The 13,000-nt window shown below is 49.2% G+C and overlaps 4 protein-coding genes across 4 annotated transcripts; 1 reads left to right on the top strand and 3 right to left on the bottom strand.

Annotated features, from left to right (window-relative positions):
- Positions 1-49: 49 nt before the first annotated feature.
- Positions 50-1,036, bottom strand: T069G_04454 (uncharacterized protein; the record flags this gene model as incomplete). Its single annotated transcript, XM_056171664.1, has 2 exons — positions 50-340; positions 392-1,036. 2 exons carry the CDS (start codon positions 1,034-1,036, stop codon positions 50-52), a joined length of 936 nt encoding a protein of 311 aa, XP_056028522.1.
- A 4,173-nt stretch (positions 1,037-5,209) lies between these two features.
- On the bottom strand, positions 5,210-5,734 carry T069G_04453 (uncharacterized protein; the record flags this gene model as incomplete). The annotated part of the gene is made up of 1 exon (XM_056171663.1): positions 5,210-5,734. The coding sequence occupies one exon, from the start codon at positions 5,732-5,734 to the stop codon at positions 5,210-5,212; it is 525 nt and encodes a 174-aa protein (XP_056028521.1).
- A 583-nt stretch (positions 5,735-6,317) lies between these two features.
- Positions 6,318-9,414, top strand: T069G_04452 (subtilase family domain-containing protein; the record flags this gene model as incomplete). The annotated part of the gene is made up of 4 exons (XM_056171662.1): positions 6,318-6,335; positions 6,487-8,291; positions 8,349-8,730; positions 8,791-9,414. The coding sequence occupies 4 exons, from the start codon at positions 6,318-6,320 to the stop codon at positions 9,412-9,414; spliced, it is 2,829 nt and encodes a 942-aa protein (XP_056028520.1).
- A 1,380-nt stretch (positions 9,415-10,794) lies between these two features.
- Positions 10,795-12,791, bottom strand: T069G_04451 (FAD binding domain-containing protein; the record flags this gene model as incomplete). Its single annotated transcript, XM_056171661.1, has 5 exons — positions 10,795-10,880; positions 10,940-11,053; positions 11,101-11,266; positions 11,329-12,219; positions 12,279-12,791. The coding sequence occupies 5 exons, from the start codon at positions 12,789-12,791 to the stop codon at positions 10,795-10,797; spliced, it is 1,770 nt and encodes a 589-aa protein (XP_056028519.1).
- Positions 12,792-13,000: the final 209 nt, after the last annotated feature.

Genomic DNA, 13,000 nt, shown 5'->3' with positions numbered 1-13,000 from the left:
CTGCTCTACCACTACCTTGTCTTCATCAAGATAGTATGATACTGCTCGATTAGAAAACACAGCCAAGCAGACGGTTGGCAATGTCCGAGGAGTACGAAGGAGTAGCACCAGGTCCGCTCAAGTCTCCGTTGGAGGGGATGCTACCTGAGTTGTAAAGACGAGCAGCCTGGTAGACTTGCTGGGCTCCAGTAGTCCTCAGACTGGCCAGAAGCTGCTGCAGACCAGAGCCGGATGCAGTGCCGCCAGTGCCATCCTGGATCATGCCTTGGATCTGGCTTTGGGGGCAGGGGTTGATGCCGTTGCCCGGGCTGATCCAGCAGGTGTGTGTGCCGTTGGCGTCCTGCATCAAACCAGGGTTGGCCCAGAATCCTTGAGTGGTGGGAACACGGACACATCCCTTGCTCTCCTGCATGACCGTTGCCAAGACATAGCGCGAATCGACACCAGTTGAGGCTGAGATGCTGAGGATAGCGGCCTGGATTTGCGAAGTCTCAGTGGGAGAGTTGTTTGGAACGCCCCAGCCGTTGTTCTGGCACGCGCCGTTAATGGCGTTGACGTTGGCATTCCACAAGTTGTCGAAGCTGGCCCAGGCACTCTGAGCAGGCCAGCCAGCACCGGTTGAGCCATCACCGCTGTAGGATACCTTGGAGGTACAGGTGATGCCGCCGCCGCCACCGGTGGGAGGAGGAGGAGGAGGAGGAGTGCTACCGCCGCTTCCAGCAGTGCCGCAGACACCGTTGTTGCAGGTCAAGTCATCAGAGCAGTCGTTTTCAGTGCTGCATGAAGCACCAGCGCAGTGGCCTTCCCATGAGCAGGTGCCGGTGCTGCCACCACCTCCGCTGCTGCCACAGAAATCGGGGCCGGTACCGCAGAAACCAAACTGTGAGCAGCAGAAACCAGTCGCGCAAACAAAGCCAGTGGAACCACCGCAAGATCCGTCAGGGGAGGTCTGTCGAGTGAACAAGTTGCTGTGGGGCATAGCCATGGCGGTGGAAGCCAGGCAAAGGGCCAGGACTGTGGTGAGTGATTGATGCATTGTCAAATATAGTTGTTGAAGTTTGACTTGGATAATTGTCAGTTGGCGAAGAGCCTTGAAAGTCTGTGGCTGCTGATGAGCTTGATGGGAGAGATCTTCATTGTTTCAGTAGATATGTCTTGAGTCTTATATAGATCATTCGAACCCAGCTAGTCAAGCCTACCAAGTTATTCTGAGATGCCATTGCCATTTTGAGTAGGTGTGATTCTGAGATGCCATTACCAGTCTGAGTAGGTGTGATGTTAAGGTGCCCGCGCTCGCAATTGTTACATGTCTCACTTGTTATTTTTGGGATTTAACCCCTGTCGTTGAGTCTCATTAACTTGGAATTAAGGTCTGTGAACCCCATGCTATCCGTGTCAAGATTACCGATATAGCGTGATCCTACGTTCCAGGAAGTCAGAATGCGCGTAGACATATTCCACTTGAAAAGGTGAAACACCAGTATGCTCTTGAGTCTTCAGCTAGCTGTCTGAAGGCGGCTATGCATCAAATCATAGGTTCGTTGCAAGGAGCTAGTCTAGCAAGGGGGGGATGGCCCCAGAGTGTTAATTTCGGAGACTGCAGAATTGAGTCGTTATCATTCTTGGTAAGGCTCTTGGTAGTTACCAACTCGGTGAAGCTACCTATCCTACATAATTCAGCACACTTGAAGAAGGTCCTTTGGCTTCAATTAGTTTTGGTAGAGTGCGGCGCATTTGGTAAGGGCGTACTGCTTTAGGGCGTACTGCTTTATTTTGCAGAATAAGTAACGTTACGAAATGTTAGATATGTCAGATATGTCAGATATGGATTTGTTCTAAAGAATGGTTTCCTCAGTTACTCCTCTATAAGATGTCTTCTATATCTTCCTATTTTGGTATCTTACAACGTCTTGATAAAAGGGTAGGTGGTTGACATCGATTAGTTGAAGTTGACGCTGATTAGTTTGAATGGGCATCTGTGTAAGCTTACCCCTTGCATAACTGACAAAATATTGGCCTAACTCCTACCTAATTGAGCAAGAGTATAGTCCTATTTTAAATGAGCGTTTCAAAAAAATTTCGCCTTGCTCATATGCAAGCACTTAATCAAGTAAGGCACAGACTCTTAGCGCTGACTAGGAGATAATCCGTTTTACATCTAACGGGTTTTGTCCCATCCTGGAAGGCTGTAGTCTGAATGGTCAACTAGTGGGCGGGGCAGAGAGAGCGGCCCTGCGTAAGCTCCAATAGAGCTCAGAGCTTTATCAAATATTCCTGAAGTGACAGTGGTACGGTAGGCAGGGGTAGGACGATTACGGCGTTAGCAACAACCAGCTTGACACTGAAAGAGGTTGAAGGGGCTAGAGGGGAGATGAAAGGAGAAGAGCTCTTTTTACGAAGGCGAATGGGATAGATGAGGCGCATATGCAGCAATCTTCCGGCTGGCATTCCCCAGAGTGTTCACAGCGGTGCTGCATTTGTGGGATCAGCCGCATGGTATCTATTTCCCGATATGATTGTCGAGGCCAGGGATGCAAGGACATCGTGCCAGGCGACATGCTGATCGAGGTGGGCCGCATTCTCACGACCGGGTTCGGGTCAACCGCCGATTTCGAGGCCATAGTCAGACGGTCGCTCCGCCTTGCCGAAGCCACGGCGCTACAGGGATCCAATGGCAGTGAGAAAAATATCCGATTTGGGCAGCTCAAGAATTTCGGCGAATCGACTCATGCTGCTTATCCGTGGATGCCTAGCCAAGGAATGGCTAACAATGCGCAACAAACGTAGCAGCGTGTGTCGCTACTAGGCGGATTGGCCGCTCAACAAACATGGCCAAGTATCTTGGCAATGCGGCTTTTGCATTTCAGTGATGCTAGTGTTGAAGAACAGATACTCCATAGAAGCCTTGGCGTTGCCACACGTGGATGCGGCGAGTGTTTAGCCACGGCTGATATTCCTCAATCTCTTTTCAGAATCACATGGAACGTGTAGGTTGACAAGCTTCGAAGGCTTCTTGAGGGGCCTATCCAAATCTTAGTTGCGAGTCGACTGTTTGCGAAAGGCAACATTAGATGTTGTCCCGTAGAAAGGGACAGGAAATTTAAATTGTATCAATATCATTGCACATGGAGTAAGAGATCAGTACCTGCCAGCTCCGAGCAGTTGGTTCAAGAGGCTCACAGGGTTGAATGAAGACTCTTTGATCGTTGACTCTAGCTCTTCTTTGGTCATGCTGGGTCTGGGCTGGTTTTCAAGAAGGCTCAGAAATATGGTATCAACATGATGAGAGATTGCAAAGTGGTTCGTTCAATCGAGTTTATAGATATAATATCTACCCTATAGCGTACCAAAGTGAGTTCTCGCGGAGTGTGATTTCATTACATAACCTCATTGGTGGCTTTTAGACCTTGGGTATGACTGGACCATTTGATTCAAGTTTAAGATCTGCAAGCAATTTTATGTACGTCATCAGTCAGAAGCTGGCTCATCTCAACTAATGTCAAAAAACCTCGATCCCCAGTAACTTGTACACAGTTCTGCAAGCGAGTCAAGTTACGGCATTCTCTTGCATTGCTCACATTGAGATGGGAGACAAAGGCTTGGCCATGGCATGCTTAGAGAGACGATGGCCTTACCTCTAGGTGACTCTATCCACTATCTATGGAATATTTTCAATCATGATATCTAGGATGGCACGTCTACTAATTCTATCGGAGAGACATCGCTCTATTTGTGCCTCACTTAATGCTGAGTTTCTTACACTAATAGTCATCGCGGGAATTGCGATATATATCTATTTTCCCAGAAAGACTTTAGACAACGAGATTAACTTTATTGATAACTGATACAAGCTGCTGCATAAATTACATCGTCTAGTCCTGCTTCCGAGTATCGAAACAGTATCGATCGGCAGTTTTGATCAGCGGTAGTGGAGTGATTAGCGGTAGTGATCAGCAATATTGATCAGCAGTGTCGATCAGCGGTATCGATCAGTGACCAGGTTAACCACAGGGTTGTGGTTCTCGGGTAAAGCCGATCGAGTTCGCGCTCGGTCCAGTAATCCTGGTTGCTAATTCCGCGTATCCGCCTCTCTATGCGTCCACAGAGAAATACGAGATGGGCCCATCACGGCGGCAGCAATTGGCGTATGTAGAGGCAGCCTCGAAAAGACATAGTCCCCAGTAATAGGGCATTTTTCCATCACATAACAGGACCCGTCTCGGTGATTACCAATCGAATAATGACGCCCGAGTATAGCGCGCCTCAATGCCAACAAAATAGTTCTAAAGAAGTTTCGCCATTCAAAACTAGTTGTGATAACCTATAAAACATACCCAGTCTAGACATCGATCATGGGCAAGTTCTTCTGTTCTTATAAAAACATTTGCATTGTGTTAGATATAAAAGGGAGATAGCCAAGATGAAAGCCATCACTCGCTCAGAAAGGAAAATACATAGTGTGGTACTGTAAACATGGTGTTTGAATAAGTTTCTCTAATGTTTGGCGTAATGCAAAGCTCAGTAATTCTAGTATCAGTGCTCTAAGGAACGATTCGATAACTGGCTTTAATGAAGCCCCATTCATCTTCAACGTTGGGCCACGGTCCCATCACTGCATCCTGATCTCTGTTATCTGCATTTACTGGGTCATCAAATAGCGGGTCACTGTCCTCATCATCAAGCAACGATATCTGATAGTTATCCCAGGCCGAGAAAGATAAGCTCTCCGAAGCAACATCTCCATCCTCCTGGTCCATGTTGATGACAGAGTCCGCGCTTACTTGAGCCAAGGTCATCAGATGGTTCAAGATATGCGATTCCCACTCCGTGGTTGGGTAATCTACTGTTCTTAGGCATAAGGGGCATGTATCGGGCATATAGGAGGTTGGCCGCGAACTGTTTCGGATAAGGAGGGGAATTTGGGATTTGGCAATCGTGTCTCGGTGTACAGTGCAAAGGTGTTGCTCAAAGTCGGCTGGATGATAAAATACCAATGTAGAGCCACCGTGGCAAGGAGCACGGCAATACCAGCGTAGATAATGCGTCTGCATGTGATTTTTCCAGGCTAAGTAGTCGCCAAACGTCTCCAGGGGCCGCGAACAAGCCACATGTAGGCAGACTAATGGCTCAATATCTTGGAGAACATGACGGCTGGAATAAAGACGCCAAGTCAGCCACGGATCGAGAAATGTCTAGTCGAAGATCTACATTACCGCCATCTTGAAGCAGACATGGGTTGTAGCGTCCGATGACAGTAGCGGCACGTGAAGCCGCCGGTCTCGGACGTCTTTGGCCTGGACGGAATGAGGTCCCAATATTCTAGAGCTTTGACATGGTTAGAGACAATGGAGGCTGTAACTTTCGAGAGATTGCGAGCGTTGTATCCGGCAGACATAACAGTAGCGGCACTGGTCGGTGCCCTGGATATGGATAGCCCTGCTTGCTCTGGCTCTTCTCCCTTCTTGGTTTCTGAGCCAGTGTTAGCATGAGCTAGCCTTTCGGGGCCTCGTCTGGTCAGCAGCTGCATGAGGCGTCCGCGGCGCAGAATCATAGCTGCCGCTAGCCTAGAAGCGATTTCTGGATCAGCGTCAGGGAATTTATAATCTACCATCGCGCTGGCCACCTGCCAGAAGCTTTCGTCTTTCTCGTGGTGGGGGGCAAGGTAACGAATTTCCGGAACGGTGGCACGCAGCAGCGTCGAGAAGTCATACAGCCTCTTCATGTATAGCTTCATGGCCTTTAGGGGGTTGATGTAGCCCGTCTGTGTCACAAAAGTATTAAAAGATTCGAACGTAGACTCCGAGAACCTATCACTATATCCCGAATGGCTGCCCCCCTTGGACTTTGTCGAGGCTCGAGACGTCCGAGATTGGACCGAGGCTTCGCTTGCTGCGTCGTAATAGTTGATCGTTACTAAGCTATCTTAATGCAAGATGTTTAGAGTCCGCACCTTGTCTAATGTGTTTAGCGATTAAGAGAAGCAAATCTGTCAATTTCCTTTTCGTCATAGCATCTGTGCTCAGGAGGGTGTCCAGCGATAGGGTTCTCCTAAGAGTAGGGGAGGGCCAATTTCGGTCAACTGATAGCGAGGTAGACCACCTCTCAAAGTTGACAAACAGACGGGCAACATCGCTTTCGGTGCCAGGGTACGGTTCTTTGAGGTACTTCTGAAAAGCCTCTCGGCATTCACTCGTGGCATTAGCAATGCTGTCCATTGCAGAGGCAGTATGGAGCAGACGCTGTTCGTCCGACACAGAGGGTATAAGACGTTCCATATCTTGTAATTCATACTTACGGCATGGTATAGCCGTGTTGCGATGTATGATGCTGAAATTGTGAGCATGGGCTGCCCCGCATCTTACCGTCCGAAGGATTACCTCTCGATTCGCCGACAACGCCGATCCGACACGTGATGAGTTGAGCAGTAAAAGCTGCCAGGCATGAATTGTTAACCTAGCAATGCATCTGATATGCTTATAACCATAGAATCTGGAGATGGCGCTGAAACCAGAAGATGCACAGCTGGTATATTTGCTGCTTGGTGTCCTGGAATTTTTCGGCTCAGACCTCCCTGTCTCCAAGCAGGCGGCTGAGTCAGAAGCGAAGGCGCGATGGCCGAGGGCGACTGATTCAAGAGAAGAGATCGAGCGTATACGCAACTTCTTTGACGACTTTTGTGTTGAGATAGGGCTGATAGAACTGGGCCTGAAGTCTTATTACGCCACGAATCCGTCGGGTACCTCAGTTGAGCTAAGCAGCACGGCCGAACGAATGTTGGAGTTTCTTGAATCTTTGCTCAAAACGGACCTCGCACCCTCTGCCGACCTGAGTGCAGATCTGCAAAAGAAGTCTTCGGAGCGCTTCTACAAGATCAAGAGGCTTCGACAGCTGGTGGTCTCAGCGAATCGACTAGGCCGTACCTTTGCTGACATCGACGGGCTGTATTGTGGTGGGTCTGTTCAGTTCAGCATCGAGCACAGAGATGCCAAGCGATCACTAGAAGTCCTCCAGAGATGCAGATCGGTCATCTGTGACTCCTTTCAAGGTATCAATAGGCCGATAACGTCGAATGAGAAAGACCAATCAGCCGAGCATGCTGGTAGCGGGAGTCAGGAGCGCTTTTGGGAAGAAGAAACACAAATTCGTTTCATCGAACTCAAAGCATATTCACGGCTTGTCAGCCGCTCTTCTGCACAAGTTTCAGTTGACATACACCCGCCTCAAGCCATGATCTGTGTCTGTCAAGAGTCCAACTCGTCGAGCACTAATACGCTAGCCTTTCTGCGGCCGTGCAGCGACGGGAATGTGCACTGGCTGCTTTACGATATTTCTCTATTGGAACAGACTCCTAAGTCTTTCAGGTTCCTAGCCCCAGCAGTTTTACCAGTTTTACCAGTTTTCGACACAATAAACCAGATTATAGAGATGGAGGAAAATATATGGAGCTATACAACGGTAGATTCTCTGTCTTTTAAATCTGGATCAGACCAATTTACTCTGGCTAAACGACCCTCACGCAAAGTCAAATCTTATGTGTCATTACGTTCGCTTTTGGAAGACCAAAAGCTATCCTCAAGGGAGAGGATCTTATTAGCAGCACCATTAGCCGAGTTCATTTTGCAATCGGGCACCTTCTGGCTTGAATCTCGTCGCCTGAGGTTCATTGACTGCTTCTTGCTCCCAATTGTTGGCAGCGAAGAGAGCCATACTGAGGTAGACATAAGCCGACCATTCTTTGCGATCTCTTCCACTGAATCATCCGCATACCTAGATGACAACGGTTGGAAGGACTTTTTCCACACCCACCCTTTCATCTTGGATCTCGGTGTGCTACTCCTGGAACTCGAGTATAATGTCGTAATAGGCACCATGAGCAGCGGCGGCCGGTCAGGAAACATATATGATGACTATGCAACCGCATGGGAAATGATAGAGAGCCCAGTCTTTAAACGAAAGGTAGCCAGAAGCCACCAATCTGCTATTGCGGCATGCCTCCGGTGCGATTTTCTCCCGGTCGATACTCACCCTTACGATGAGGAGTTTGGAAACCTAGTCCATGACTACATTCTGCAACCTTTAAAGCTTCAGGAGTACCTCGATATCATTGAGAAACCCATTGAAGAGCTGGGCGAAAGCGATTCCGAAACTGCCACCACTGAAGAGAGAATTTTTGGTCAAGAAGTCGCGCCCCCAGGCAGGGGACCTCAAAATCGATGGAGACAGCTGGGGGCTGTGTTAAACGAGAGACTTCAGGTGTTAGACGAACCGGATGACGAGGTTCGAAATACGTCGTGAGTATGCTTCTTTTATTGCCTTACAAAGAAATCAGGATCTAACCGTGCTTCTAGGGCGAGTTACGCGAACGATTGGATGAAAAGACTAGGAGTCTACCATGACCAGATCATGGATTCTCTAGTTGACACTATCGAGGCCTCTGAGGCAGATGGACTGCCAGAGGAGGAGCGCATTAAGCGTACCAAGGTTGCCGTGATTGACACGGGCATATGCTGGAATAACCCGTTTATCAACGGAGCACGGCATCGCATCAAAGAGACGCGCAACTGGATACCTGATAACTCGGGGCTAGTAGACAGCTTCGACGTCGAAGACAAGGTGGGACATGGCACTCAAACCACGGAGCTGTTGTTGGCAGTGGCCCCAGGTGTTGAAGTATGCATCGCTCGCGTTTCAGAAGACGGATTACTTGATAATGAGAACTATATAGCCGAGGTTGGTCATTTCTGGGAGCTATAGCTGACAGCTAGGATGGCGGCGCTAATGTTAAACCAGGCTATTACCTGGGCAGTTCGGGACTGCCAGGCTGATATCGTTTCCATGTCGTTTGGCTTAGAAGATCGGAGTGATGTAGTGCTGGATGCAATACTAGCGGCCTACAAGGAGAGAAAGATTCTGCTCGCTGCGGCATCCAACGGTGGCGGGAACGACGGTATTGCTTTCCCGGCTAACCAGAGGGAGGTCATCTGCGTGTTTGCTACGGACGGTAAAGGGAACCCGTCTCCCTTCAACCCTACTTTTACCTCTGAGATGGATGATGGCTCGTATTTTAGTACTCTTGGGGAAGCAGTCGAAGTGCACCAGCTTCCCGAGCCGGGCAGGGCTGCGTGTGCTAAGATTCGTAAGTCCGGCACTTCATTTGCTACGCCTATCGCAGCCGGTATTGTGGCAAACCTGCTCGATTATGCCAAAGCCAAGAAGAACATTGGGGAAGAGAATCTTAGACGGCTTCATAGCTTCTCGGGAATGATATCAGTATTGAAGCTCCTGGCACCCAAGAAGAGAGGTGGACATAACTACATATGTCCTTGGATGTTATGGGAAGACAAGTCAGCCAAGACGAGAGAGCGGTATGCAGATATTATCAGATCCAAGATCTTGATCCAGCTCAATTCCTGAGAGTTTGAGAGATAGAGTCAAATTTTAATACCCTATGTGTAAAAAGCTGCAACCCGTGATACTAGAGTTATGGAGATGCAGTTCTAATGCGACACAGCAACCGCCTAAGTAGCTTCATAGACACATCAGGTGTCAAGGCTCAATGCAAAACCTATCTTCGTCACCATCACCTGAATTCTGACTCGCGAGTCCAAGCGGACCAAACGCCTGTGCAGTATGGCTAGCTGGAATTGGGTCGGTCTCTTCCATCGTGAAATAAAATTCACTGTCGGCCTCCTGGCCTTTTGGAACCCTAGCTTCGAACATGGCACCTTTGTGGTAGAGCTTTGTGGACGGTGGTTGTTTCTTGGTGCATTTGATCTCGCGGACTTCGAAGGCCAGTAGGAATCCGTCGCTCTCAAAGCTCGTAATCTCATTTGCCTCCTTCTTGGACCCGGCGCCGACACCAACGCTCAATGGAAGGCCCGACTGCGCCAAACCAGCCGATAGCTCGCAGTGAGAACTCTTGCTGTTGACTGTAGAGCTCTTTACCTTGGCACCGCGGGCGACCTTGATCCCTGTGACTATGTATAGCGATTTCTTCCAGCGGGCACCATCGAGATAGCTCCGCACCGCCTCACATCGGAGGCTCTTAGCCAAATACGTGGGCGTCGGAAGGAAGAAGGTTGTCTCAACGCATTCAATCGTGAAGACATCCTCGGAGCTACCACGTTTACCGCCCTCGGCGCTGACCCCAATAGGGAACAAATCCGACAGCTTGGTCCAGACCTTGAAGTTGCCTTCCTTTAGTTGTGATCGGGTAGCAGAGAAGCCCTTTGCTGGTAGGGAGCAAATCTGAGGAGAGTCAAGAGGAATAACTACCTCACCGGCGTTGAGGCTATAGAGAGGGTCTTTTGGATCAGTCAAGATCTGTCCTAAGACCAAGGGGCAATCCGGCGGGGGCGGTATGTTAAAATTTGGGGCGGAAAGATATGTATGTATCATAATGCTTATCTTTAGAAAAGAGGTAATTATTCTTTAGCAATTTGTCACTTTAATGACGGTCTTTTTCCAGCGGTGCGATCAATTGATGGCAAGGATCAGTCAGGTATGTCAGACGAGGTAGGCAGCATAGACAAGTGGATATTTAGGAGTCCCAGAAGACACATGTGACTTGTGACAAGGAATGTGAGACTTGCCAATTGAGGCTACGAAATATTCACAGGAAGGATAACGAATTAGTCTTAAAATACACAGAAAATTGAATATGTCCCCAATCTGATGCCTAATTACTAGGTAATTAGGGAGCCTATGGTATATAGAGTACGTATTTTACAAAATAGATTAGCATTCTTCCCTTGCCCAAATTTTCTAATGCTTTTGATTCTCTAGTACTTTTGCTTAATTTAATTTCTTGGAAATTAAAAACTGGCTAAAGAAATTCAGGACATCCTTCGTGTCATCTAAAGAGCAAATCTTTGCGACGTCTACTTTAGTTAGCGCATTGCAAGTGTACTACCCTATCATGCACAATTTGACAACTTACATTGGTCTGGGCGAATGATGATCAAGCATCCCTCAGAATGAATGCCGTACGCTTCGTATGCTTTCCCATGCCCTGAATTGTAACTCTCGTCATCCACGAAGACTTTTTGGAGATCTGGTCATGTCAGTATACGAAATATGAGAGCTAACCTGACTACTCACGTTTGATCTTCCATTTGCCTGTTATCGGGGTGAAGACATCAGGGATCATGCTCTGCTCCACCTTGACACGCTTGGACGCAAGCACAAGCACTCCTTGAATGACGGAATTCGTATCCTGACCATCTGGTGTAAAGGTATCTATGATGTCCTGTAGTTTTTCTGCAGCCTGCATGTAAATAGCTTCTGTTAGCGGAGCGGTGCTATAAGAAGTTTGGGGACCCGGCGGACCTTGATAAGCCTGTCGGCTGCTGTCTGCTGCAAAATGTCCCCAGCAAACACAACGACATGCCACCGGGAATCGGCGGGGAGCGCTGCCACCAGTTGCATAGCGCGGGCATCGCAGAACCGGACAACCTGGGCACTGGGGAAGCGCATTCCAACGGTTACGTTCCGAGCCAGGCTCTCATCAGCTGGGCTTGGGGATACAAAGACAGATTCTTCGTATCTCACGCCTTGGCCGGCTGTGTATCGACCTGCCTTGACAAACTGGTCCTTGAAATCCTGTGAAGAAATCCCATTCTCTTGTCGGTAAGAGGAGGAAAAGAGTTTTGTGAAGAATCGGTCAAAATTGATCAGCTGCGCCGCCGTTTTCTGGCGCTCCGAAATATATGTTTCGAGAATTTGGGGAGAGGATTGGCCCCTGAGAACTGATGCCAGCTTCCAGCCAATGTTGTAGCCATCTTGCAGGCTCACGTTCATACCCTGTCCGGCCTTTGGCGAATGCGTATGGCAAGCATCCCCTGTCAAAAACACACGTCCAGCCTTGGCAAAGTTGTCAGCCAGGCGCTGGCCAATTGAGTATGCCGACCACCAGACCGTCTCCATGAACTCCACGGAATAGGGCTGGAAAATTCGACGCGCCCGTTCCTGCAAGTCATCTAATGTGATGTCACTGACAGCTGCATCACCAAGCTCGATGTAGAAACGGATCATGGAGTCGCCCTCGCGGGGGATGATCATGAGATTGCCGGCGCGCGAATGGATGATTGCCTTCTTCCGGATGTCGGGGAAGTCTGTTCTGGCATGGAGGTCCATAACACCCCAGATGGCATTCGTGGAGTCCCCGACCATGGCAATACCCAAAGATTTCCTTACCGCGCTATGAGCTCCATCACAAGCCTAACCTGTCGTTAGCAGTGAAGTAAAAATGCGACAGGGTGATTGTCTAGCCAACTGACAAGCACATATTTTGATCGAAAGACCTTCTGTTGCCCGTTCGAAATTGCCCTGGTGGTAATGCAGCAGGCGGCAGAGTCTTCGGGAACGATATCATCAACTTCCACGCTCTGTACGTCGCATCCGTACTCAATCTCCACGCTTCCAGACACCCGCTGTATCTCTTCGATCAGCAGGCCATTTATCCTTGCCTGATTCAGGATGACATGAGGCTGGTGGCTCAAGCCAGGCTCCGTGTCGGCTGCGTAGTGAGTACGTTTAATGCCCTCGCCCTCTGCTGCCCAAAAAGCAACCTCGAGCACATGATAGGCCTCTTTGAGGAGGCCCTCGGATATGCCAAAGCTTTCGAATATCTCCACGGTTCGACACTGCACACCATCCGCTTGGCCATTCTCAAGAGGGCCAGCTCGGCGCTCCACGATCTTGTAGTTGATGCCGCATCGTGCCAGCCAGACAGCCGCGCAAAGCCCCGCAGATCCGCTGCCACAAATGAGTACATCGACTTGTTCAGCCATGACGCCGTCTCGCTGTTTCGACCGCTTCGCAAAGTGCACAAATATTATTGAGGTATCGTATGAAGTCCTTTTCAGACAGATTGTACGGAGTAGAGATGGCTGCTCCTCAACACTGAGGGAAATTTGCATTGCACCGTACTGGAAGCCGGCAACGGATCTGCATCCGGGGGTGGAGCATCCAAAACCCGGCTTCCGGGACCCCTACCCGG

This window comes from Trichoderma breve, chromosome 3 (genome assembly GCF_028502605.1).
Source record: "Trichoderma breve strain T069 chromosome 3, whole genome shotgun sequence".
Classification (NCBI taxonomy): Eukaryota; Fungi; Ascomycota; class Sordariomycetes; order Hypocreales; family Hypocreaceae; genus Trichoderma; species Trichoderma breve.
The sequence above is the reverse complement of the archived record's forward strand: the minus strand, read 5'-3'. Positions and strand labels throughout refer to the sequence as shown.